Consider the following 26,393-nt stretch of genomic DNA (forward strand, 5'->3'; position numbering starts at 1 on the left):
ATGTGGTTAAACTCAAAGACAGCGGCCCTTTCCACACCGGTGGCAATGATTTGGGTTTCTCCTTACAACTTGAATTATGGTTTTATGGAACTTTACAGAAGCATGCCTTTGAGACAGCTGCCCCCAGGGCATGTTCTGTCTCGAACTGGCCAAAAGATTAAAAAATTAGAAGGAAATTAACGATACATTTGCACGCATTTCCTGTCATGGAGTAAAATTCCAGTTACTCAAGAGCTTTGTCAAGTTACATAAATATCAATATCTTTCTTTCTGAAATGTAGTAACACTGAGGAACTGGAACTTGAGTTCATGTTTCTGTTGAAATAAAATAAATACAAGCTGAGGAGGATGATGATGATAATAATGAAGTGGCAAAAAAAGCCCCAAAACATTCTGCAATTGTATACACTACAAACTTTAACTTACAGGATAAAAGGACTGAAACAAAAATTGGTAATTTTCTTATTACTCTTTAAGTGCATGAAATTCACTGTATTTTTCTCTCATATTTAAAGAGAAGTTATTGACAAAATAAAAATACAAAAGTCTCCTAACATGTCACCAATGCTAACATAACATTACAACAGAAGTAAGTTTTATTGTCTTGATACTCACAATTAACACTGACTGAAGTTCAATTTTTAGAAGTAAAGCTGCATAATAAACAACTATTTTGCAATTTGGATCTCTTACTGTCAATAAGGCACTGTGTTTGTTGAAAACACGGCTACTAAGTGGTAAATTCCAAAGGGTACAAATTCCCTTTAACTCCAAAAAGTCAGACTCTTTTTTTCCTCCCAAGTTCCCTCGCCCCCAAATAGTCAAATAAATTGTGTGACCAGGAAATAAAACAAATAATGTTTAATTATATTCTACTGCATTACCAATGTATCTCAAACCTTTAACTTATTTTGGTAATATATAAAGCATAATAAACTAAAACAAGAAAAAGACTGTTGAAATTAGACAAGATATACTAGCCCCAAATTGTCCAAAGAATATGTTACCATATAAAAACAAAACAAAAAAACCCAATACATCACACATCCTGGTTTACCTCAAGCATTAACAGTTAAGTAGGAGGACAGAAATTTGAATCTGAAAGCACAGAAATGCCCTGTCCCTTTGGAGATCTCTGGGACTGGGTCCCTAAGAGTTTGGGTGTGTAACCTTCTGCTTGTGATAAATCCTCACTTTCCACTAAAGTCCTATTTTTAAGAGTTAATATGAAACAGGAAGAAAACGTCCGCCAAAGTCAACTGTTTGCAAACCCTCCTACATGGTCAGTACCTCTTTCGTCACTTATCTCCTGCAGACAACACTGGTGGCAGCAAACATAAGGGTAACTGCAGCTAAATTAGGTGAGATGCTCAGATGCAGAGTGAGCGGAGGCAAGGGTCCACCTGATACTGATGTTACACAGCATCATTCAAACCACTACAAGAGTATGCACCGTAATTATGGAATGCATATTTGAAGAAGAATACTGACAAATGAGTTTGTTGAGAAAAGAGAGAAAAGTCTGGAAAAAAGTCTTTGATGAAAGGCTAGAAAAGCTCAATCCACACAGCTAACACAGCTGATGGATAAAATACAGGTCAATTACGTCTTATAAATAGCTACTAGGAAAGCAAATTTTGATCACTCTTTATATGGCAAGAAAGACATAATATTATACAGCAGTTATAAGCTGAGTATAGAAAACTGAGATTAGAAATGGAAAATTCTTTTTTTTAAATGCTGATCTTTAATTGCTGAAACAATTAACCTTGGAGTAGAATTAATTCACCACCTTTAAATCAAACCTGCATGTCTAAATTTGTATTTCAGTCAAAGCCTAACTGTTGGAGCAAGAAACAGAAGACTACAGCCTATTACTTTTCCGTTCTCCTGAAGTGGCCCTGTTAACGGACTACACAGACATGCTACCTCTCACTTGCTTTTTCTGTGACCCCATTAATGTTGTAGTTTGTTGCACAGGAGGTTCAGTTTAAGAGGAAGAGCATGAAATGTCCACCCCAAGCACAGCCTGTCTCTTGGGAGGACTGAAGAGGCAATTCTGCGCAGTCTGAAACTGAAAAGATTTTGGCCTTCTACATCCTGGGTCAATGCTCTAACGAAAACCATCATTATGCTTCTTACCCCATTTAAATAACAAATAAATAAATAATTATGAAATGGTTAATCTTTGCTTGAGTCTTTCAAAGATGTAGATGTCTGCCAAAAGCTTTTGGGGCTTTCGATACTGAGCAGATGGAAGCACCAGCCTATTCTCAGTCCCTAAGAACCGAAGAGAGAGAAAGTATCTGAAACATGCCTGGTTCTCAGCATTTTGTCCATTATTTCTTAATTCTACAGTCAGTTTCTGGCACAGTTTTGTTCTCCCTGATAATCCTTGTGTTTACTTATTTAAGTTGGCAAAGATGGATGAATTGTTCCTCATAACAAAAGAAAAATAAGATGATTAATGGAAAAATCTTTGTGTTCAGTAGCAGAAATAATCCAAGTGCAAGCAAAGGCAGCTAGTTGACAGCAATTTTGTCTACTATTTTTGTTATCTCTCACAGTCAGCAGGTTTCTCTTGCCAACCAAAACTCAAACTGCTTAATTTCAACACAGAAATATTTTCATAGGTGTCACCAACCATCCACAGCTAAAAATAAACAAATAAATATGTAGTATAAAACTATGGGTTGGTTTGTTTTAATTCTTTGCATTTCATTTAAATAAAGTATGTTTACTATATGCTTTGTTTTACAATTAAAGAACTAGCAGATCATGGAGTCAGGTATTTAAAACTTTTGATAGCTCTAATTACTTAAAACAATATTTCATTAACTCTGAAAAAAGGAGATGAAATGTAACAAAACCTCACAAGACACCACTTACAGGGCAAAAGACTAACACGTTACTGTCTTAGAACTAATTTGTACTTTAAATTTGTACTTTGTACAGTGACAAACAAACAACAAAAAGCTTAATGTGCTGTCTTAACTCTAAAAAGGAAGAGAAGTACCTCCTAAAAAAAATACAAAGGTATTTCAATTCATAGATATTTTTCTACTTGGTCTAAATCCAACTATGAAAAGGTACCAAATCAAAGATATTAAATTAGACAACTGTTCTGCAGTTCCTGTTCACAAACAGAACCAACTAGCCTGGTTACTGCAAATCCAGAAGTGAATTTAGAAATTCTCAACAGTACTGAGGTTTCAGGTGCAATTAGAAACGCTAGATAAGAAGAACAAGAAGGGATGCACAGAGAAAAGCAAATCAATCCTCTGTGTACTTGAAAAGAAACAATTCCTTCCAGACCCTTTCTCCCCAGATCACATAAGCCATTTTAGAAGAAAACATGGCATGGCACAGAATTAAAAAATATTTATCTCAGATCAGCAAAACTGCCTTTTGTTTTTGCTTCTACATAGACTCTCAGTCAATTAGAAGAAATTGCAATCTGTCTGAAGTGTAGAGAAGCCTAATGCTTGCGATAATGATAAATATGGCCATTCCAGGTAATCACATGCTCCTGATCATATGCATTAGTGTAATAGTAGGGGTGTGCTCATTTATTTAAAACCACTATCCCTATACAAAGGCCATCTCTCTGAACATCTAAAAAACAAACTGGGATTTTAGAGACCATATGGGACAGCAAGGGACCAGAAATACTGCAGAACAATCAATCTTCTTTTATATTCAGTGGAGACTGTACTATGCTACATAAAAATGCAGAAAAACCTGCTTGCCGGGGCCCTCCTTAGTACAATCACTGTGCAGAAAAATCAATGAAGAGATCTTACTCTTGGCTATATAAATTACATATTTGAGTTGTTTCTAGCAATTTCCCCGATGTGCCTTTCATTTCTGACCACTACTTTTCTAATACTAAGAGAGAACTATACGCCTCTACTGCTAACAACTGACAGGATTGAATGAAATGAAAAAGGTGCTGGTAATATATATCCTGTTTTCTGCAAACACTTGGATGCAGACTTCATGATGAAAGAGTTCACAGTGGTAAGTATAATCTCTGCAGATACATCATCACTCTGCAAACACTGTTAACACTCACGTCACCTCAGTTTCCATGGAACTTAAGACAGCTAATAACTAAGAATTTAAATGAGATTATTTTCAACCACAGAGGCATAAAAATGGCAGAAAAATAACACTTTCAAGAAATGATTTTTAAGATGTGTTTCAATTCATCAGACCGCACAGGTTTTCTCAAACTTGACAAAGAAAAAAAAAAAAAGCACTTTTAAAGAAACAAAAAGCCTGCAATTCAGCATATGCCTATATATTTCTTAAAAAATCCATTTGAAGTTTGCTCTGCAAGATAAAAATAAAACCTGGCATAGAAACAGAGGCAGAATCCTATGGGCTAGACACATTCAGTAAAGAAAATAAAAACTAACAAAATGAAACTGGGCAACGACTTTAAAGCCCTGTGACTTCCAAATAACAGGAAGTACAAGAACATGTATTATTATTTCTTCAGAAGGAAAAAAGGCAGAAATATTTAAAAAAAAAAAATCAGAAAATAATCAGAACACTTTCTGAACTCTTCAAAAACGCTCACAAGTTCTTCTTTCAGAAAAGCATGACTCAGGAATACTACACCAGAGCATGTATTGGTCATTCAGATAACGCTAAAAAAACCCAACATAGTGTTAAAAAAAACACAAAACCAAAACCCCTGTGTGTCATGTTAGGAAATATGCCACAACTTTTGGCAACTGAAGGAGTACAAAGCCTTTACAAAGTTTTCATAGAACTATGTTTTTCTTCTTACAACATTTACAGAATCTTTTTATTTTTATTTAAGAAGGAAAAAAATACACAAAAGCAAAGTATATTTATGTTTAAAACACAATATTGAAGATTAGAAATGTAAGTATATATGCTAATATAACCATTTTTTCTACTTGCATAACACTATGCTTTATTGCCCTACAGTATGTTGGCTACATACTGTTGTGGAAGGTGGCAAAGAGGAGCTACATGAGCATGCGGACCACACCTTAACGCGATGTAAACAGCACGTGGCAATAACGCAATAAGATTGTGAGGCTACAATAACACAGGAACGTATATAAATTATAGAGGCTGTTAATATGTTTTGGAGGGCTTTAAGGGTTTTGTTTAGCTGCCTAAAAGTACTCGTTCATGATAAAGCGGAACTCCTAGACTGCTTAATGCTTTTGCTTAACGTTGACCTATTCTCTGACTGAAGGCATAAGGAGACTCAGAAAGCCCCAGAGCCAGTTTGAGCCAGGAAAAAGAGATATAGTAACAACTAGCCTAAAAACCAGGAAAGAACCTGCCTAGAGATCAGAAAAAGGACCCAGTGAGAGAGAAGGAGACCCCAAACCCGAATATTACTATTGGACCAGACTGTGGTGTGAGGGGCAGGGACTTCGATGGTACGGGTATAATTTGGTGTTTGGGGTCCCTCGCCAGAGGCACCCAGCTCGAGCTGTTTAAACGCGTGCAGCATAGATAGACTAAATTACACTTTTTATGTTGAAGGCCTTGATTAGAGGTTCCGCTTCGGGGAACGTAGGGTCGAGCCTGAGGGAAGAGGCAGCACCCGTGGGTGCGTGAGTGTCTGTGTGTGCGTGAGGGGTCTGCAGGGTCACCCGTCGGCCCACTGGAGTCTCCCGCTGCGAAGGGACGCCGGTCCGAGCAGTTACAGTCTCCGGTGCAGTGCCCGCGACTCCTGATCGGAGTGTGAATGCTCGGGCAGTGGCTTCTCCCTTAACAATACACGTACTAAACCCAAAGGATCAGAAAAGTCCCCCTAAACAAACACTACCAATCAGTAATATCATTTTTAAAGAAGGAATTCACTCATTTCACAATTCACAATAGTAAATTACTATTACTTACTATACAATTACTGACAATGAGAAAGGCATATATCCCACAGAGATTATTTCTATTATTTTTCCTTGAAATGTCTTTGCCACACATAAAAGCCTTCTCTAATGTCTCAACATAAGCACAAAACTTGCCCAAAGAAAAATCAACGTTCGTAATGTGAGAGAAAAAACACTACCACTGTTTCCATTTCTGTTCACTGTAAAAATCTAAAGCGTCTTCAGTAAGCACAATGAGATGCCAAAAGATCTCTCTTAAGCATAATTCCCTACACAGGCTTTTGAAAATGTGATTATATTCATTACCTGAACAGTTTACAAAATTGTATCAGCTAATGCAGAATGGCTGTGTATTTGAAAGGTATTTGCTTTAAATATTTTAAATTCCTGACATACAGTGAAGACTCATGATACAAATGTTCAAACTACAACTAGCTGCATTTCATAAAGAAAGCCATAAACTTGTGCCTAGTCACCATAAACAAACTATAAACAACATACATAAGAAAAGGAACTCTTATAACTTTTTCTGTTCACTTTCTACAAACTGTTTTAGTAAGACCTAGACCCAACTAAAATATAAAACAATATTTAGCCATTTAAAATAGCTTATTTTGCAGGCCAAAAAAGACACTGTTGCAATGAAACTCAACCTAGATACAGCAACAATATAGTATTTGCTATCAAAAGAACTATAAGCTATCACATTTATCAGCAAATGCCTTTCTGTTCATAGTTAAAACTTAGCACTTCATAACAATGTTCAGTGAACTCTAAAATGGCTCACAGTGCATCTAATTCTACCAGCAGCAGCAACAGACCCCTGGGTTTGCCAGCAGGTTCACTAACTCCTGAGCCCATCTGCTGAGGCAAGTTTTCTATGACAAAACATGTGTCCTCTTTCTTTGCTGCTCTTTCCTCTTTTTTCGATAAAGGCATCCTCTGTACAGCTCTAAGAACTGAATTTCTAGGCTGCTGTGTTTCCTTCCACCTGAATATGCTGACCTTCAGTTGCTACAGACTGCAAAACATATTTAAACACATTAACACAAAATGCTACACTGCTTATGCAAGTAGCAACTGTAAATGTGCAGCTTCAAAGTTTCGAAAGATCTAACAAAAATAACTCTTGAAAAAAATATGCCATGCATTTAACGGAAAGCAGATAGTCCCAGTAATTTTCACAGAAAACTGGGGGTTTGATGCACTGACAGAGTCTACATGGCTTCATGTTTTGATTTCTAATTCAATAATGACTCTCAAACACAACTAACCTGAAATTCACTGCTATAGCAAAAGACGACAAATATTTACACATTTTTAATACATAAGACACAAACAAAAATAATACATTCAACAAAAGATCTCTCACTGGACTAACCAGAGTGATGGGGACATTCTACTTTTTTTCAGATGCAGGTGCCTACTGACATTACAGCCGTTCATACCTTTCCCAACAGGGCAACCTGTTCACTTTCATTTACTACAAGCTTGTCTTCCACTTTATCCTTATTACCGTTTTTTTTAAATTAACTTCTTTTTTTTAAATCCCAAATCCAGTAAAAATACACAAAGCAAGAGTCCACTATTGTCGACAAAGACTATTTTGGAACTTAAGTTAAAAAAAATAATTACATACAAATGCAGTCATTCCTTAAATACGCTCATTCCTTAGAAAACTCCAAAATATCAAACAGTTCATATAAACTAGTATGACCTTTTTTTCCACCCTTTATGAAAAGTGTCATTTTATAGGGAGAAAAAAATTACAACTCCATCACAAAACCTTCGTGTTAAATAATGGAAGCAGATATTTTCATTTCATGTTGGCCACTGAAACACCTCCAAGGCCATACCCAAAAGAAATAATGATCTCCATTTATTACTCAGCTTACTGTGAGTTTGACTTTAATATTACAGAAGCCTCTAGAGACCTCAGGATGTATGGAGTTTCCTCTTTTTTGTTTTAATGCATCTGCCTGTTAAAGTTTCCAAAGCACTGAATGATTTAGACCTAAACAGACATGCTGGTGCATTGACTACTTTTTCATATGGCTTCTTAAGAAAGATAAGTAACTACAATGGCATTAAAGAAAAATCTCAGACCTTTTGTATTAAATCTGAGGGATTATTTGGCTTCCCTGTTTCTAAAATCCTACCTTTCCCTCAGTCCTTACAGTTATTAAACAGGAAAACCAGGTGAAAATAGTTGTTTAATATTTTACAGCAGCCAAAAAGATTTATTTTTTTTTCCCTCCAGAGAGAGGGAATACAAAAACAATTAAGCTTACCACAACTACTAAACTCTTAACTGAGCAGCACACAAAACATGCTGTTTATAAACTGAGGAAGGAGGACTGTGGTTATGGCTTTTTTCTTTGTTTACTTCTGAACAACATGGAAGTCCGTTAAAGTTGCGAGAGCCTTTCTCAAATTAGATTAACAAACTAGCATTTATGTCACCTTATTTCAAAATTACTGACTTTTAGACATCTAAGCCTGAAGCAAACACCCTAAGCTCTTCTATAATCAAGACAGAAGTACCAACCACCACAGTGAGATTTATTTGACCTTTGTTCAAAGGAGAGGAATACCTCTCTAGCACTCCTTGGTTTTTTTACGGCTGACTGTGGAGGAAGTTCTAGGAACCACCTTTTAGATGACAAAATTGGGAAAAAGAATTCCACCAACACTGTCCAATATTGGTTCCAGATACATTAATTTCAATAACTTACCCTCTACTGTTAGAGTACCCATTTTGGATTCCAAGAAATCAAACAGTGTGCTTGGTGCAGATGGTCTGGCATTTCCTAGCTCTTCTTCATCTTCAGGTCTTATTCGGCCTCTGCCCTTCCCTTTACCTGTAAACATCAAAAGTTATTTGTGAGTGGGGAATAAATAAAAAAAAAGTGTACACATTTTTTCATTTGATTTATAAAATGTTTGTATTTTCTATCTTTAAAAAATTTTATCATGGACAAAATAGATACAGACATTTTCCATTTAAGCATATTCAAATCTGTGACTTCAAATTCAAAAATTTTGACAAGAATACAATACACAGAGGGCTGTTCTAAGTACTTGCTTTCAGGTTTGCAATGCATTCTAAACTGCAGGAAAAAATACATGCAGATATGCCTATATATACTCTAACTACATTAGTAATCTACCATACACAAATTCCTTTGCTCATAAACACTGTTTTAAAGAATTTCTTTGCAAATTTTACCTCTAGGTGGTGGTCCCTGAATGGGTTTCTGTTTACTGCTGTTCAGAAGAAAATTTAATGCTGCCTCTAGGCTGTTACTGTTATCCATAAGTGCCTGTCTTGCTGCTTCTTTGCTGAAACCCATCTCTGTTATGTGTCTTAGAGCTTTTTCATCAACCTGAAATAAAAAGTACACACAGAACTAATCATAAGATACAACAGAGACTATAAAAACACCAGATTTTACTTTAATTTTTCATTTTTAACTGAAAGACTATTTCATATTTAATTGATGATAAATATTTCAGTATTATATAAAATCTCCACATACAATCTCTCTTAGGGCCAAACAATTGGCTAGTAGAGGCTTTTAAAAATATTATTATGATGATCTTTAATACATCAGTTTTCAGGTCCAATATTATGTGGTTTCAAGCACAAATTCCCCTAGTCTACCTCTTCCTTTGCTGCACACTGGAGTAGTATGACAGACTGTAATATACTTTCTCCAAGATGAAAGCTAAAAGGAATCTCTCAAAGTAATACTGGTATAAAAACTAGCCATTTGTTCCTATTTGAACCCTTTCACAGCTTTTAGGGACAATACAAACCCAGTTATACACTACTTAAAACATGGAGAAAATATAATCGCTAAAGGTTCTGTAGAAGAAAGCAAATAAATACAAACAATTTACTTCCACAGAAATACAGGCTTTCTTACTCTAAACTGTATAGAGCATGATAACAAAAAGGCAAAGCAGGAATCACAGAGCATTATTTACAGAAAATAACCTTACATCTTCACTGTACTTTAAAACATTCAGGTGAGAACTGCCTCTTCCAGTGCAGACAGACCTACATGCACTAAACATGAAATGGGACTAGGCCCTGTCTCCTCCTTCATCCCATACCCAACCAAAATGATGCCATTTATCCATCTACTGCAACATCTGTAACCAAATACATTCTTAACTGGAGTCCCAACAACATGAAATTTTGTCTGCAGGTACCAAAATAGTCATACTGTGACCCTCTAAAAAAAAAAAAAAAACCCAACCCTATGGAATCTAACCTCTAAGATACACAACCCCTTCTTTCTCCCACTGCTTAAAAGAACGTGAACTTTTAGTGCTAGAATGATTTAAATTACAACTGTATGAGAGTTGTATGACAAATAACATTTATCCCTTCCTCTCCACTGTTTTCCACAGTCTTAAGACTTAACTTCTCCAATCCTCATTTCTCCTGATGTTTTAATACATTCACTTTTTGTCTTAATTCTAGCTACACACTGTGCTCTGGGACAACAGGTATGAGCAGGTCTCCTTTTGGGGGCAGACACACAAAATCAGTGTTTATGGTCACTATCTCAATACAGATATGTCTCAATACAGATATATCTCAATGCAGTAAGCCAGAAGATATAACAACTCAAATAACTTTCATAACTATGCTTAGCTATGCAAAAATCACTGTAATGGGCAAGACATGACTTAGCAGCACTTGGCTACAACTCCCACATGCTCAGCAACGTTAACTCCAACGCTTTCATGTAGCCTTCTTCACTCCCAAACTCAACAATACTCTTACTTTAACTGTCCAAAGACTGACTACGTAAAGGAATGACAATTTAAAAGGTCTTTGAAGACCAATGGGGCAGAAACATGACCTCAGTGTCTGCAGGCAATCATCATCCCACTTGAGTTTGACTTCAAGTTGCCTAACTAATGACTTCGGACAGAATATAATAGTTCCTCCTCTGGTCCATTCCCCTAGTTTCTTCTGCATGGCAACAAGGGTCCAGAGAGAAGTACTTCCTCAGCAAATCTGCTTCACTCTTCTTCCCTTTATAGGTAAGTAGTTGGTTTGGATGAGAAGAGAACTTCTAGCCTTTACTGCTGCATCACCTCCTTTCAGCAGTGGAAATTCTGTGCACGACAGCTACATTCATAGACCAGTGGGAGATGAAGACTCATATGTACACTAACTATACTCTCAGCTACAGATTAAAAAAAAATAATCTTGGATAGGTCACAATTTGAGACCCAAGGGAACAGCAATTTCCCATATACAAAGACTGTTTGAGAACGGAGGTTGTATCTTAAGTATCTTTGGATGTCAAAAACTCTCCCTTCAACTTCATTTACATGGCATAAATCTTGCTTCTCCTATACAAAATTGGAAAGACAAAGAAAATTGTAGGACATATTCTATAAGGACTATTAAGAGAGGAGGACGACTGACCTCCACGATCTATTGTCTGTCTGCAAATAAGCAGGAAAAATGACTTCTTTTTTTTCTTGTTTTGTAGGTAAAGATACAGTGCTTCAGGTTTCTCAGAAGGTAACACACCAGATGGATTAAAAACCTTTAACCGTTTCTAAATATACACACAAGTCAACAATATACCTGAGAGCCAATAATCAAACCTACGTGATGTCACAATTCTAAAAAGACAAAACAAATCTGTTATTCATTGCTTTAAGATCTAAAAAGCACTACTTGTAACCAAAGAAGGCTTTCTATATACACTTAGTGGGTTCATATTTGCTTCTTCTAAACAGCACCTAGCTATGTTAAATGACATAATACTAAGTTTTGAAAAGTTGGAAGTACTGCCATTTTACAGTGCAATGTAAGACAAATTTCTTGCAGTTCATAGAAAAAATTAGAAAACACAATACTTTAAACAATTACCCAATTTAAATTTTGTGGTGTTTTGTTTCTGTTTGGGGTTTGTTGTTGTTGTTCTTGGGTTTTTTTTCTGTTTGTTTTGTGTTTTTTTTAAAGTCTATTTAGGTCAAGACAGTTGTCAAGAATGACAAGGTGTACCACTGGTCCTACACTGGGCAGACGGATGACTAAATGACCTCTTGAGGTCTTTTCAGCCTGTATTTCTAGAATTCTGTATTGACATTTCTGAGCACAGTGCTGAAGGCAGCACTGCTGGAAGCTCTCCTCGCTGCAAGATGACGGCACATACTACACAAAATTGTAACAGGCAGTTACTGTTCCTAAATGTATTTTCTTCTCGTTAAATCTTTGGTAAAAGTAAATAAGGTGGAAAATATTTAACAATAAATAAGTCATATTTTAATACTGGTTTACTGAGTTACTACATTGTTGCGATGCCTCTTTCAGTCTGCTTTCATCACTCAAATTAGAATCGTTAATTGTAGGACATATCCTATAAGGACTATTAAGAGAGGAGGACGATTGACCTCCGCGATCTATTGTCTGTCTACGAATAAACAGGAAAAATTACTTTTTTTTTTCTTGTTTTGTAGGTAAAGATACAGTGCTTCAGGTTTCTCAGGAGGTAACACACCAGATGGATTAAAATAAATATTGAATTAATTCAGAAGAAAAGCTACATTAAAATATTATTTGATGTATTGAAATTGAAGGATGAAAGTCTTCCTGCCTAAAAAGAATTAGTAAATGTTAACATGGAAAACTGTTAAGGTTATTTAAACAAGAAAATCAAACTATACTGTCATGTCCTATACCACATACACTACTACTTTTCTTCTGTGAAAACTTGTTTTAAATTTTACTGGGTAAGACGACATTAATTTTTTTTTTTTTACAAAAATCACATTGAAACTTGTAAGGTAGAACAGCACCCTAAGTATTCTAAACAGACTTCAAAATAAATTGAAGGACAGAAAAGCCCTTATTCTTCAGGGTCTTTTGGTTTTATTTCTGTTACATTTGGGTTTGTGTGTTTTAATAGTACGCGTTTAAGGTTCCATTTAAGTCTTCCACCTTACCAGTTCTCGGTAGACACCTTCATTCTTTCCCTCAGGTTTTGTTATCTTCTCTTTCTGGAACAGTTCCCTGTTTCGATTCCCTCCAGCACTCACACTGAGATTACTTCTGCTACTACCACCACCTCCTCCAAACGTCTTGGTCTTCAGATAAGCACAAAAATAACATTTCAGTAAACAGAACTTATGAAAATAAGCCTTAATATTTAGCTAGTAGAAAAAGTGCAGTAAATTTGATGCAGCTGTATTTTTATGATTATGCTTTGCATCAACAAATAAAGCACTAATTTACACACACAAAAAAGATGAATTTATTAGGTAGGTATTTTTTTTCTGCCCTATGCCCAAATGAGGCTGTAAAAAGGGTAGTTAATTCTAGTTTTTATGACTTACCAAGGAAATCTGAAAAATAAACTAAAAGGAAAAGCAATGGAGGACATAAAAGCCTGACACATTAGAACTAAAATTCCTAGCTATTCTTTCAGACTGAATGCAGGGAATCATGGGTGTTTGAGAATTGAAAAAAGGAGATGAAAATTGATAACCTGTATTTATTACTTAAATCTCATTAGCTGAATTTTAAAAACCACGTTTTTTTAATAGTGGTATCAAATCAAAATCATACCTACAATAAAACATTATGTTACATTTATTAGCTTTATTAAAATAAGAACATACCCATCAATCCAAAAGGACTCTCTATTTTTGATTCATCTTTTTAAAGATACATGAGTAGAATTATAAGCAGGCAAACATCAGAAAGCATTTGTCATTTAAGAGAAATACCTAAAATAACAAGAAAAGATCAATCACAGTAAGTAAAATGCTGCAACACATGCATTCTAACCTCCTTGCTCTTTGCTACTTCTGCAATAGCAGCTGTTCTCTGCTTTTCAAATTCATCATTGTCCACAACAGTTTTTACAGTATTTGTCATTTGCAGAGTCTTTCTGCGATCAAGCTCTCTGCTATCCACTTGCACGTGAGATGCACATTTCTGAAAATGCAAAAGAAAGTTTTAATTAACTCTTCTGCCTACTCTAATTTGAAAAAAATAAAGTATTATTCTATTAAAGTAGGACAACTTTGGATAAAGAATATGATCTCAAAAATGTACACCTGGGACATCTAGATGTCTTTGCTGAAAGCACACTCCTCTGGTCCATTAGAAGGGCCAAAAACAATGACTTTTACATTTTAAGCTTATTTCATGATGTAGGTAGTATGATTCTTGTAAATACCTTTAGCATTTACGAAGGGATTGTGTTAGGGCCTACAAGATCTGACCTGAAGAATCAAAGGCTCCACATACTAAATTAAATTTAAAATTTGAAATTGAGAGGAAAAATGCAAATATAAATTGGCACAACAAAGTGACAGGATCAAAGCGATTTTTTTAAAAAACAGGCACATTTTTTAGATCCAAGCCATCATGATCTAAGGTGTTTTGATAGCCTTTATCTAACTGGAATCAAGTCCCCTAGATATCATGATACAGGATTTTTTTATGAAATGACAAAGAGAAGTATACTATACCTGCCCAAAAGGTAAAAAAGGGGGAGGGCCACCTTCTGTTCCAATGTTACTTCTATTGTGTTTTGCTAAACTCTGTAAAAGAATATTGTTGATTAATAAATTGCAAACAGAAAACATTATATGATAAATGTCTCTACTTCAGAAATTATATGAAACTTGCAAGATTAACATTTTAAGCATAAAAAATTATATACTTAAAAGCCTGGGGCACTTAACTTAAGGAGAAGGTTGGATGAAGGGCAGGGAGATGAAGAAAATGATGAAAATTTGCAAAATCATGAAGGCAACACACACAGCAAATGCAGCATATGCAGTTATATACCAAAATCTACACTAACAGAGCAAAGCAGCCCACAAAGAGGCAGCAGATGTTTCTTCACATAGCGTCCAGTGAATTTGCTGCCACTAGAGGTTGTGAAGGCATACAGTTTCAGCATGTTTAAAAAGGAATCGGACCAATTCAGCCTAGAGAAGGTAAGGTTCAGGGGGATCTTACCAATCTACACAACACCTGAAGGGAGACTGTAAATAAGATGGAGCCAGACTCTTTTCAGTGGTGCCCAGTGACAGGACAAGAGGCAATGGGCACAAACTGAAACACGGGAGGTTCCCTCCAAACGTCAGAAACCACTTTTTTTTTTTTTTTACCGTGAGGGTGACCGAGCCCTGGCACATGTTGCCCAGAGAGGTTGTGGAATCTCCATCCTTGGAGGTATTCAAAAGCTGCCTGGACATTGTCCTGGGCATCCGGCTCCAGGGGGCCCTGCTTGAGCAGGGGGGTTGGACCAGATGATCTCCAGAGGTCCCCTCCAACCTCAACCATTCTGTTAAATTCATGAACCCATGCATAAGCAAATACTGAAAGGATTAGTCAGGACTGTATCCCCTGATAAAACATAATACAACAATTCTGGATGCCAAGGCTGTATAACTGCTTAGGCTGTGTGCTCTCCCTAAAAAACATCTCTTTTTGCCACTGTTGGAAACAAAATACTGTGCCACTAGGAAATCTCCCCTACGGCCTTATGAAAAGTACAGTACATGTGTTAAATTGATCAGCAGATCTTTGGATCGCAAAGACCATAAGAATTACTGCTACATAGTATCTATAGAAGTGCTCTAAAGTCCTAGCCGCAATCAGGCAATCGGTGACCTAGACCTGAAAACAAAGCGTTCTCAGATAATAAAATTGCATTACAATATCTGTTCATAGTTGATACTTTTTTTCTTTCTTTACAAATTGTGATAACAGCAGCAACCTGCAAGAGAATGAAATTCACTGGAATTGACATTTGGTTCCATATTAATTATTTCATATTACACAGAAATATTTGGTTTCAGAAATGGAAGAAGGAAGAACAGGTCCTTAATGCTGTTAAAATGCTTCAAAATTGCATTTCCTGTAAAGCATCTGTTTTATCATCTTTATCTCTCATTGTCCCTTTTTTTCCCACTGGGACAGTCATGCATGATTACATACATCATTCCCTACTCCTCATTGGCAGAGAAAGTTTTAATTACTCAAGGCTATATATGACATTTACCTATACATTTATTACCCTGATGTAAAATTGATTTAATTCTATCATGCGAGTACTGTAGTATAAACATGAATATGCTTTAAGCCATTATACTATCAGAGAATTTCTTAAAATAAGTAAGACATTAATTTGGCTAACTAATACCCAAATCAAAACTTTTGGTCCACTCTTTTCAAGTTAACTACTTTTATTCAGGAACCAAAGACCGTTTTCTAAATCATTTATGGTTGTTAATTCCTTTCAAGGGTGGGGAAAAAAAAAAAAAAAAAATCCTTCTCCTCATGCCTTGGAGCAAAAACCACTGATAAAGTATTCAATAAATTATTCAAAACAAAGCACTTATAAGTGCAGAAATCATAACATTTTTCTCTTTTAGTTTCTACCAGTTCACTTAAAGTGCTGCCTTAGAATTACAAGCTAACCAAGGGCTGATCACTGTAGCACACTCATACCTTCCTGCATCTATTAACTGAAGCAACACAGTACAACAGTGATTTCATGGCCAAGCTGCTTCGCTTCCCCAGGGTAGGCACTCTAGGTCCAATAAACCCTACACTTTTTTTTTGTTTGGATCTAGAGAAATGTAGGCAGTTCTGGAATGGACTCCAGCACTGAATCAAATTAAAATAAAAATATTTATATGATAACGTAAGAACTCAAGCATTTGATCATAGTTAATTCCTCATGTCCTGTAATCAGGAAGAACATGCTTAAGTTTAAGGACACACTTATTTTCAAGGAAATCAGAGAAACACATACAAGAAAAAGACTGTTCCAAACTACTGCTCAAACATCTAATTTGACAAATAGCAAAAAAAGCACTTAAAAACTGACTGCGTATTTACTAACATTTAGTAACATGGATTTTGAATCATAACAATTTATTACATAAAATTGTTATCCAGAATGAAAGAATGCTGCCTAATGGTAAATAACAGCCTTGACACTTTCTTCTCAGGTAGAACTGTCTGCTGAGAATTGAGAACAACTGCTTTGGAAATTAAATTTCACTTTGCACCCAATAAAAAGCAAACTGGCAACAAGAACAATATTTTGTAACTTACAATTAAATTTGCTCGTAGCACAGCACTATCATTTACAACAAACTTAGTTATAAATACATTTAGTATGCTTCTTTTATCCTTTCTGCTGTATTTGGATTGTGACATTAAAAAATATTTCCTAGGGAATTGCTTAAGAAACAAAGGTTTACAATATAAAACTGAACTCCTAGATATTGTATGCTATTATACCCTCACACTTCTTTCTAATATGAATTTTGAACGATACATAAAACTACTCCCTTTTCCCATCAGGTAACCATAATATTTAGCCTGGCCTTCACCAAAATAGAAGAATCATTAAGTATACTAGAGAACTTTATTTTTAGATAATCCATAATTTGACAGATTCTATGTTTTAAAAATACAAGGGCCTACCAGTCTCACCAATCATCTCAGCACAATTTGCTTCAGCCTTCACTTACATATCATCTGATATTTTGATTAATAGCAATACAAAGTACTTTTCCTTCATAAGAAGGGTAGCAGCAGTATCTCACAGATACTGATTCTCACTGATTGAAACACCAGTCACCACCAGAACACTAGGAACACTATCAAGTGATAATTATTTGGAACTGTATTCTCACCTAAAGAAGTCCATGACACATTACCTCATATTTCCAAATAGTCTAGAAAAAAGATCACACAGTAACATTCTCATTTACTCCCTACTTACTTATTTACTGTCACTTAAACAGCAACACTCAAAAAAAATTGAAATTTCTTGGCAAGAACTATCTTATGATAAAATTGAATGCTACAAGGAATACCACATTTATTCCACATGCAGTGTGATAATACTGCATTCATTCCACATACATCGTATTTGTAGTGCAAGTCTTTCATTACTAAAACTTGATTGCTTTCGGGAGGAATTTCAAACAACATTCTGAACGGAACAAAACGGTAATGCAACTACGCAACTAGAAGCTGACATGTAGGTGCAAGGGCAATAATTTAAGACAGGATAAACAACTTTAATTCTAACGTTTTGTAATATTATTTGACTTAATAGCACTAGCTTTTTAATAAGTATAGAAGAAATTTATTTCACCGTCTACACAACAAGCCTAATTAACAATTCTCAGACACTGTAGCAGAGAGAAAAAAAAAAACTGGCTTCAAAACAAGTAATTTGAAATAGTCACACAAATACAAGTTTTCTGTCTTTTTATGCAAACACAGTTCAGCATTTGATTTAAGCTTCAGTGGCAAGATTAGACAAGGAGAGGCAACGTCCTCGCTCAAAAATCTTTGCGAGTTGACAATCTTGCTTATTTGTCAACCATCCTCTTCTGTAAAGCTTTCTGAACAGGACAGAAACATTGAGTTCACGAGGAAACTGCTATCAAAGTAGCATCTGGCTTCTATAGACTTGTTTGAGCCCTATCTGTCTAGCTGTCAGTCCAGATATAGAACTGGAACTATGATTTCCAGTGGTCATGGTTCACCTGTCCAGACTGATTTCATGTCACCCACAGCTTTTCTGACATGGCCATGTTCATGCTGGGAACCTGATCGTGTGGTGTTAACTGGTCAACAAGAAAAAGAAAATGATACTCTGGCAAACTGCAGGATGGAACCAGAGAATCGAGGGGATAGCAAGAGGCAATAGTTAACTTTCTATACTTCATCTTATCAGAGCAAATCAGTGATAACTTAGTTACCTCTCTTTTAAACATATCACATAAAGCCAACAGAACTGGCTAACAAATGCTGAAAGTTTTTGTAGTCAGCAGCACGCCAATGGTTATTAAATGGTTTGCTTTCTTGTAAACAGAACATGTTCCGAATTACTTCTTGACATTGACCTCAAAAACAAATTAATATTTACAAAGCAACATTTACTTGCTGAAGCCCAGATAGAAGAAACATGAAAACAGACTGTCCAAAATATCACCAAGAAAGCTAACCGATTTTATTGACCCTTCTCTTACAAATTAGATGGCATTCTTAAGAACGTGTTAGTTCTATGTGTCTCTCTTACGTCCCCATCAGTCTTAAAACTTAGTGTTTTTTAACTGAAGAGAGGACTGACAAGACTATACTAAATATGAATAAAACCAATAAAATGGGATGTTTTTGCTGTTGGCCTCAGAACCTTCTTTTTAATCAAACAGGCAGCTTCATTTAAAACCCGTAATGTTTTTAAAAAACTACTTTCAATTATAAAAGCACAAAAAGGACGCCAAACAGAAGCAACTAGAATGGACACTGTGTAACTCAAACATTCAAATAAATTTTGGCCTGGTTTGCTCAAATCTATAAAATGCAAACAAACACCAAAGAAGGCTAGCCATAACAAAAACAACTGTGCCAAAGTTGGCATCAGCAACAATAAAAGAAGTACTTTACACAGAAATGACCATTGTGTTCATAAGCAGCTACTCTGTTTCAGAGACACGGATGTAGAAATATAGAGCTATGTGTGGTAGTAGTAGTGATAGCTGATCTGGCAAGTGTTTGGGACTGTTGGTAGCAGGGTCACAACTTCCTGCCCTAGGAACTGCCACTCATTTGTGAGCAAGTGTATGAAAAAGTCTTTCTGCAGCAATTTTTGTTCTATTGGGACAGAAACCAGGCTAAAACAGAGTAAAGGGGCTTACAAGTATTTATGGCTTGTAGAAAGATTTTAAAACCTCCTATTTGTCTTTCTAATCACAAACCCACCTAAAGCACCGATGAAATCTGCAATACAGAATTCATACTTAAGGTTACCAACTTCAATGCTTTCCGTACACTTACCACATTTTTTTTTGCCTCAAAAATATACAGTCTGCAGATGGTAGTTGTAAAAGGCATCATTCCGTAATATTTTGGTACCAAATACACTGTTTAGGAAAGCAACAACCCATGACTGCACTAAAATAAGTTTAATACGTTTGTTTAATATTTTCAATCCCTACAGACTACAAAAGGAATCAGTTCCCATGCAAAGATCACTTATAATTTCTTCATTTACAAAATCATATATAAGACCTATTTATATATATTTGCCTGCATCCCTGAAAATATTGGGACAGTAAAGTTCTAAAAGCTTATCATATGAAAGTTCACAGTCAACACATTAAGCCTGGTGTCATTAAATGTAATATGCATCCTGTAAGACAAGCATTTTGAGTGGTGTTACCTCACCCTTTGTAATTCCCACTTTTCTATAAGATGCTCCACTTCACCCCCGAGAACTGCTGTGTTACTGTCATCCAACAGCAAGAATCCATTTCTCACTTCAACAATTCCTGAAAGCTTAATTTTTGTTCCAGGTGGAGTGTTCAGACTAGAAGTAGAAACAAAGCCAAATATTTCAAATACATTTATTAATATTCTGCCACCAAAAACATATAAAACTCTACTCTTATTACACTTCCAACAATGTTGTATTTCATAATAAAAAATTAGCATCAAAAACTTTTGCAATAATTCCTTCAGTATGAACAGTACTTTTCAATAGCTTTATTGGAACACTTCCCATTCATTACACAAAAATGCCATATTGCAAATTAGATTCTAACAGAGATGAATGTTTGCAAATTGTCTGTTTGGTTAAAATCCAATTTAACAATACCACACTAAGGATGTGATTTGTTTAGACTAACAGAAGATATCTCAGAGTCAGTCGTCTAAGAATAAGTTCCTCATCCTAGGATGTATTTATAGCTAATAAATAGAGTATCTCCAGATGGTTAATCATCTCATTTGTTTTAGACATTTAACTTAGGAGAAAACAAAGAGCTATTAGAAAAGAAGCTTTCTATACATTACTAACAGCCAGGACTGTACCAGAATAAATATAAAAAACATGCATCTTGTAGTGCTGCTTCTCTCGTTACTCTATCATTTAAAAACATATGGATGCTCTCTGTGGTCAACTCCCACAAGGAGGTACCTCACCTTTTTTCATGTGAATCTACCCTGTGAAAAACAACAGCAGATGCATAAAAGAATCATGCATCTCCAATCCGTAATTGAAAGGTATGACAAGCAGCACAATCTGGAAACTGATTTTTCTTGTGAGAAACAGGACAGAGTCAGTTATAACCTTTCAACTGAGACACAATACCCTCTTTAAAATATGCTAAAGCTATTGTTGCAATCACAGGACCATACCACATGGTAAAGAACATTCACAGTGGAGTCAGCCAATTTCAGCACTAGTGGCATTAACCTTAGCAATATTCATGGATTTTCAGTATTGTTCTGATAAATGCAAAGAAAATGAGATCAGAAAAAATAGACAAGAAATATGGCAAAAAACGAAAATTATGCAAAGAGGGGGTGAGGGGTAAATGGAAACCCCAGTCATGAAGAACTTCTATTTTAAAAGAAAACTGTGATTTTTATTTAATCATTTATTTAAAGAAACACTATGTATTGAAGCAGCATATTATTCCAGGTTAATAGCCCAACTTCAAACCTGAAACAACCACATACAACACAAATTAAATTTTTATACAATGTTACTTGAAAAGAAGAGCTCCCATCATCAACTACAGTGATGAGTTCTCTGACATTTTTGAGATTTTATCTAAAAGCTTTCAAGCCTGTTTGCCTTCCGTTTCTGCTCTCTATATTCATGTTGGAATATAATACTCCAAGTTCTGCTGCCTCAAGCTAAAATTAAAATATCATTAAGTGTTCTCCCTTTTAAGAGAGCATCACTCTAAACTGCAAGCTGGCTCCTGCTCAGGAGCAGTTTAACAGTAAAAGATGACGTTCAAAAATGATGTATGTACCTACATCTAACTGTTGCAGCTAGCAGAGAGAGGAAGAAGATATTTTTTAAATCAGAGTAATCTGAACTAGAGTGAAGAGCAAAGCACACCATGACTCCAGAGACTAAACACAAATTTTCAGCATCTTCATAACCAAACACACAAAAATCCTCATGTTAAACAGTAATTAGCTCTCTTACCCTTCATATATAACTGAAGACTATTTACTAATTCAATCCAAGTGAGAGCCTTGCCCATGGTAAAGCAGCACTAGTTGCAGTAAGTTAGGTGTGTCAGGCCTGTGACATTCCTGCTACCAAAGTCAGGCAAAAGATCCGCTACTACTAAAAATTGGGAATTTGGCTCAAGTTTGCACACACCCAAAATGCTGCATGCCATGTCAACTCCAACTCAGCAGACGGCTGCCAAAATCCACTTTCTTCCATTACGCACTTCAGCATAAACGGTATTGTAAATTACATTCATATACACCTTTGCATGCTGAATTTAAGGTTTTCCTTTATATATAAAACTTGAGAAGGAAGCCTGTTTTGTCAAGCAATTTTTCCATATATTACTAAGGGCATTTCTGTTATTTTAAGGACATTTAAGTAGCAAAGCAAAACTTTGAAAAGAAAGTTGTGTTCACCTTATTTTTGACATGCTACTGTATTCTATAGCTGTGCAGCTTGTGTGTCCATCGGTCATCTGTAAACGTAACATTCTGGGAGCAGCCTGAGATTCTTCATTATCCTTTGGTGCAGCAACATTGCGTATTTTCTGTATTTGCAGAACACACGGCCCTTCCAGCTATATAGGCAAAACAGAAAAGACAAAACTGTTAACACCATTAAGCAAACACACTGTAATATCTAGACACACTAACAGATGCCCCCAGGCAAAGGAAAGTGTAATTTGATCAGGCAGTCATGTTCAATTTCTGTCACTCATGTACTGTATGTTCTAAAGCATGATAAAAATGGCTTTTTCAGAGAAACAGTTGTGATGCTGCATACATCTCTGCGATACCGATTATGGAAAAGAAGTGAATGAAAAGGGGGGGGGGGGGGGGGGGGGGGGGAGGACATGGGGGGACGGGACACGGACGAAACAAAAAAACCAATATTGTCACTTCCAACATACTATGGAGTCCAGATAAGATTTCACATGCTGTACCGCAGGGTCTCATCAACAAAGTGTTCTAAAGAAAGAAAAAAACACCTTCGAAGACTATCTGGTTGTATCAAGAGTACATTTCGAGTGCAACCACTTTGTAAACACTAACTAGAAACACAGCTTCTTCAAACAGAGGTGCAATCAGAACATAACAACCTCAAGAGACATCACTATCTGTTGGTTACCTAAAAATGCAGCATATACTCCTATACACTTCACAGTTTATGTTACAATAAAAAACAAAATAAAACACAAAAACCCTGAAAAACAAAAAAACAACCCACCACAAAAAAAAACCAAACTGAAACCCACCAACCAAACCACTTCATCACATTTCAGTTATAGCTGAGTACACAGTCATTTTGATCCCTCTGAGAAATAAAAATGAATAATCAGTTGCCGCTCAACTGATCTCGAGCACCTACAAGACAGCAGAAAAGATGAAAAAGTGTACATTTCATCAGCTTCTTCCCTTTCAGAAACAGAGTAGGTAGCCCAGAAGAACACAAAATGAGAGCAGGTAACCAGGAGGTAAATATGTAAAAAGAAAAGAGAAATTAGTAAGTAAAATAGAAGCAGTGAAACTAGATAAATTAGAAGATGAGGAGCAGAAACTTTAAGATGAGAACAAAAGAGAAAGTACTTCAGAATATCAACAAAGCATGAAATTGTACTAAGAGAAGGAAAATGGCCACTAAAAAGAGCAAAAGCAGCACCCCATGCAGTTCACTTCCTAAATGGTTTTGTGATCTTGAGACAACAGCTGGTAATATAAACTAAATTTTCTACGTAATTTTCCTATTCTTGACACTTTCAAATAAATTTAAAATTTGCAGGCACCTGCATTGTTTATGACTTCAAATCAAACCATGGAAAATACAGTATCTGGGATGGAGGATTTCTCAAAAGCTGAAGAAGTTGTTTATTTGGAATCTACTGAAACTTGAAGCTTTCTTATGTTTTTTCTTCAATACTGAATGTTTGAAGAAAAGGGCATAAATAAGAACAACAGTATTTTTAGCAAATGCTGACTGAACCTTATTTCTTTCAGTAACAATTAAAAGACCAATTCTGTTTCTCATACAAATGGAAATTTTTCCCCTTTATTTCAAACAGAAGAAAACTGGATAATCTAATGCATAGTATGAAAACAAGTTCCTCTCCCCTCTCAGTTAACTACAGCAAAGAAGCCACAAAAAAAAAAATTCTCGAGTTTTTGTACGAATGATTCTTTCTATAGTACTCAATCAAACACAGTGCCACACTCATGTGTTGCTTCAACAGAAGTCTATGCTTGTCATAAATTAATGCTAACAGTTTTTAACATTATACAATGTTTTCAAAGTAAAGATGAAGAAACACTAGTCAACTAAGAAGCATTTCTAGTTAACCACAACTAGCTTTGTCAATCAGCTGAATAGTAGCTTTACTATGATGGCAATTTCTTTCAGAGATGTTGAGCAAATTCTAGTTCTAAGTACTTGGTTTTGGTTTTAAACAATTGTTTGGTAGATCCCTCAAAAAAACTGGAGTGCAAAGAAATGAGGGCTAGGCTAACTAGGAATATACATGCCAATATGTTCAGGGGTTTGTGCCTACAGTGTCAAGCACACACTATAATAAAGCAGAGCTGCACATTTGTTGAGCTTGGACAATAGTGTCTGCTGCTTTAACGAAGAAAATTACCCCTCACTTCAGAAAACAGGTGCAAAAGAGGAATGGAAGCATGTACTTTTCACAAATATACACCACATTAACACCACGATTATTTTTATGGACTTAATCAAGACCTTAGAGCATCCACATCTCCCAGTTCCAGTTCAGCTTATTTCCCCTCTCATCACATAAAACAAGCACAGGAGAAAACGACAGGAGAAAAGAAAATCAGTTTTCCTGCAGAACAACGACAACCAACACTGGATTCCAGGTGAAACCAGATGAAAGAGAAAACATTTCAAGACATCAGCTAAATCAGTTTAATTATTTCTAAAAATGGACAATATGTTTGGCTTGTGATTAGAGCAAGTTCTTTCTTTCAACACTTCTACAACCTCTACTCTTTAAAAAAAGGGATTGCAATTTGACAAAACTGTAGTATTATCTGGAATGAAAGGATACATGTTTTGTAAAGATTAATGGCTTTGTAAAGGTTTGTACATTTTACCACACTTTGTAAAGGTTAGTGGCTATTCAGCATAAGAAACAGATGAGAAGGTGAAAAGTAATACATTAAATACACAGATACAGAAACCCTAACAAACAGCCCATAATGGAGACGGTAGCAAAGTCCAGAACTCTTAAAACACTGACTGATGGGCCACTGTAGTGTAACTCAATGGCCCATCAAGTCCAACCTTTCCATGGATCTCGTGGAAAAGACCAAACTTATAACAGGATGGACACGAAGGGCCACAGAGATGATTAAGGGACTGGAACATCTCTCTTAGGAGGCAAGGATGAGAGAACTGGGACTGTTCAGCCTGGAGAATGACAATGGGCGCAAAGTGAAACACTGGAGGCTCCATCTGAACATGAAGAAAAAAACTCTTTTACTGTGAGGGTGATCGAGCACTAGAACAGGCTGCCCAGGGAGGCTGTAGAATCACCATCTTAGAAGATACTGAAAAGTCATCTGGACATAGTCCTGGGCACCCAGCTCTATGTGGCCCTGCTTGAGCAGGGGCATTGGACCAGACGGCCTCATCTGGTCCCTTCCAGCCTCAACCACTCTGTGATCCTGCGTCTGTTTTCTTGTATACAATCCCATATTATTATTTAAGTAATGCCTTCATTCTTAAGTTCCAAATAGTGCAGCTGTAGCTTGCTCTCTCCAGAAGCATTTACAAAGTGGACAAGCAACTGCACACGTTAAGGCTAGAATGCTATGAAAAGTGGTTCAGATGACTTTAATTTAAAAAAAACAAAAACAAAACCCAAAACATTTAAAGAAGAGAAACAAGTAGAAAAATAAAGAAATTGCATTTTATGTGCCAAAGTAGTAGTATAAACAGCTTTCAGTGATTAGAGTCTAAAGGATGCAAATAAAAGTACACAACATAGGCTAAATGAATTTAGGAATGAAGACTAGCTTTATCCGTCATTAATCCCGTAATGAACGCTCTGCCTACTTTTTCAAGGTGAAAAATATAACAACAATATCTTATACTGTATAATGGCATTAAAATTTTCATACTGTAGCTTTTACATTAACGCATGGGAAAACTCCTGGGTAAGTCAGAATCTGAAATTTGAAACAGCAGAAAGAAGCATAACAGGAATGACTGGAAATGAAAGTTTAATCAAAAGTTATTGAGACATACCACATCCCACTCCTTTATCCACAAAACTTATCAGCGTTAATTCAAGAACACACATGACTTGGAAAGAAAAAAAACAAATAAAAACCAAACAAAAAACCCGAAGTGCACAAATATCCACGCTATCATATAGATAGAATATACTTGGGTCTTTCTGGACATAGTTTAAATTCATTAAAACATC

General features: G+C 35.9%; 1 protein-coding gene across 3 annotated transcripts in view; it reads right to left on the bottom strand.

Annotated features, from left to right (window-relative positions):
• TDRD3 (tudor domain containing 3) overlaps nt 1-26,393 on the bottom strand; it is a 110,767-nt gene that overhangs the window by 32,649 nt on the left and 51,725 nt on the right. For all 3 annotated transcript variants that reach the window (XM_030036464.2, XM_030036465.2, XM_041128676.1), the window contains 7 exons: nt 22,366-22,526; nt 20,140-20,281; nt 14,400-14,471; nt 13,711-13,860; nt 12,867-13,007; nt 9,115-9,271; nt 8,621-8,746 (listed from right to left, as the gene is read on the bottom strand). In XM_030036464.2, coding sequence (XP_029892324.1) covers nt 8,621-8,746; nt 9,115-9,271; nt 12,867-13,007; nt 13,711-13,860; nt 14,400-14,471; nt 20,140-20,281; nt 22,366-22,526 — 949 coding nt within the window. The remainder of the gene's footprint in view (nt 1-8,620; nt 8,747-9,114; nt 9,272-12,866; nt 13,008-13,710; nt 13,861-14,399; nt 14,472-20,139; nt 20,282-22,365; nt 22,527-26,393) is intronic.

This window comes from Aquila chrysaetos, chromosome 14, assembly GCF_900496995.4.
Source record: "Aquila chrysaetos chrysaetos chromosome 14, bAquChr1.4, whole genome shotgun sequence".
NCBI classification, from domain to species: domain Eukaryota; kingdom Metazoa; phylum Chordata; class Aves; order Accipitriformes; family Accipitridae; genus Aquila; species Aquila chrysaetos.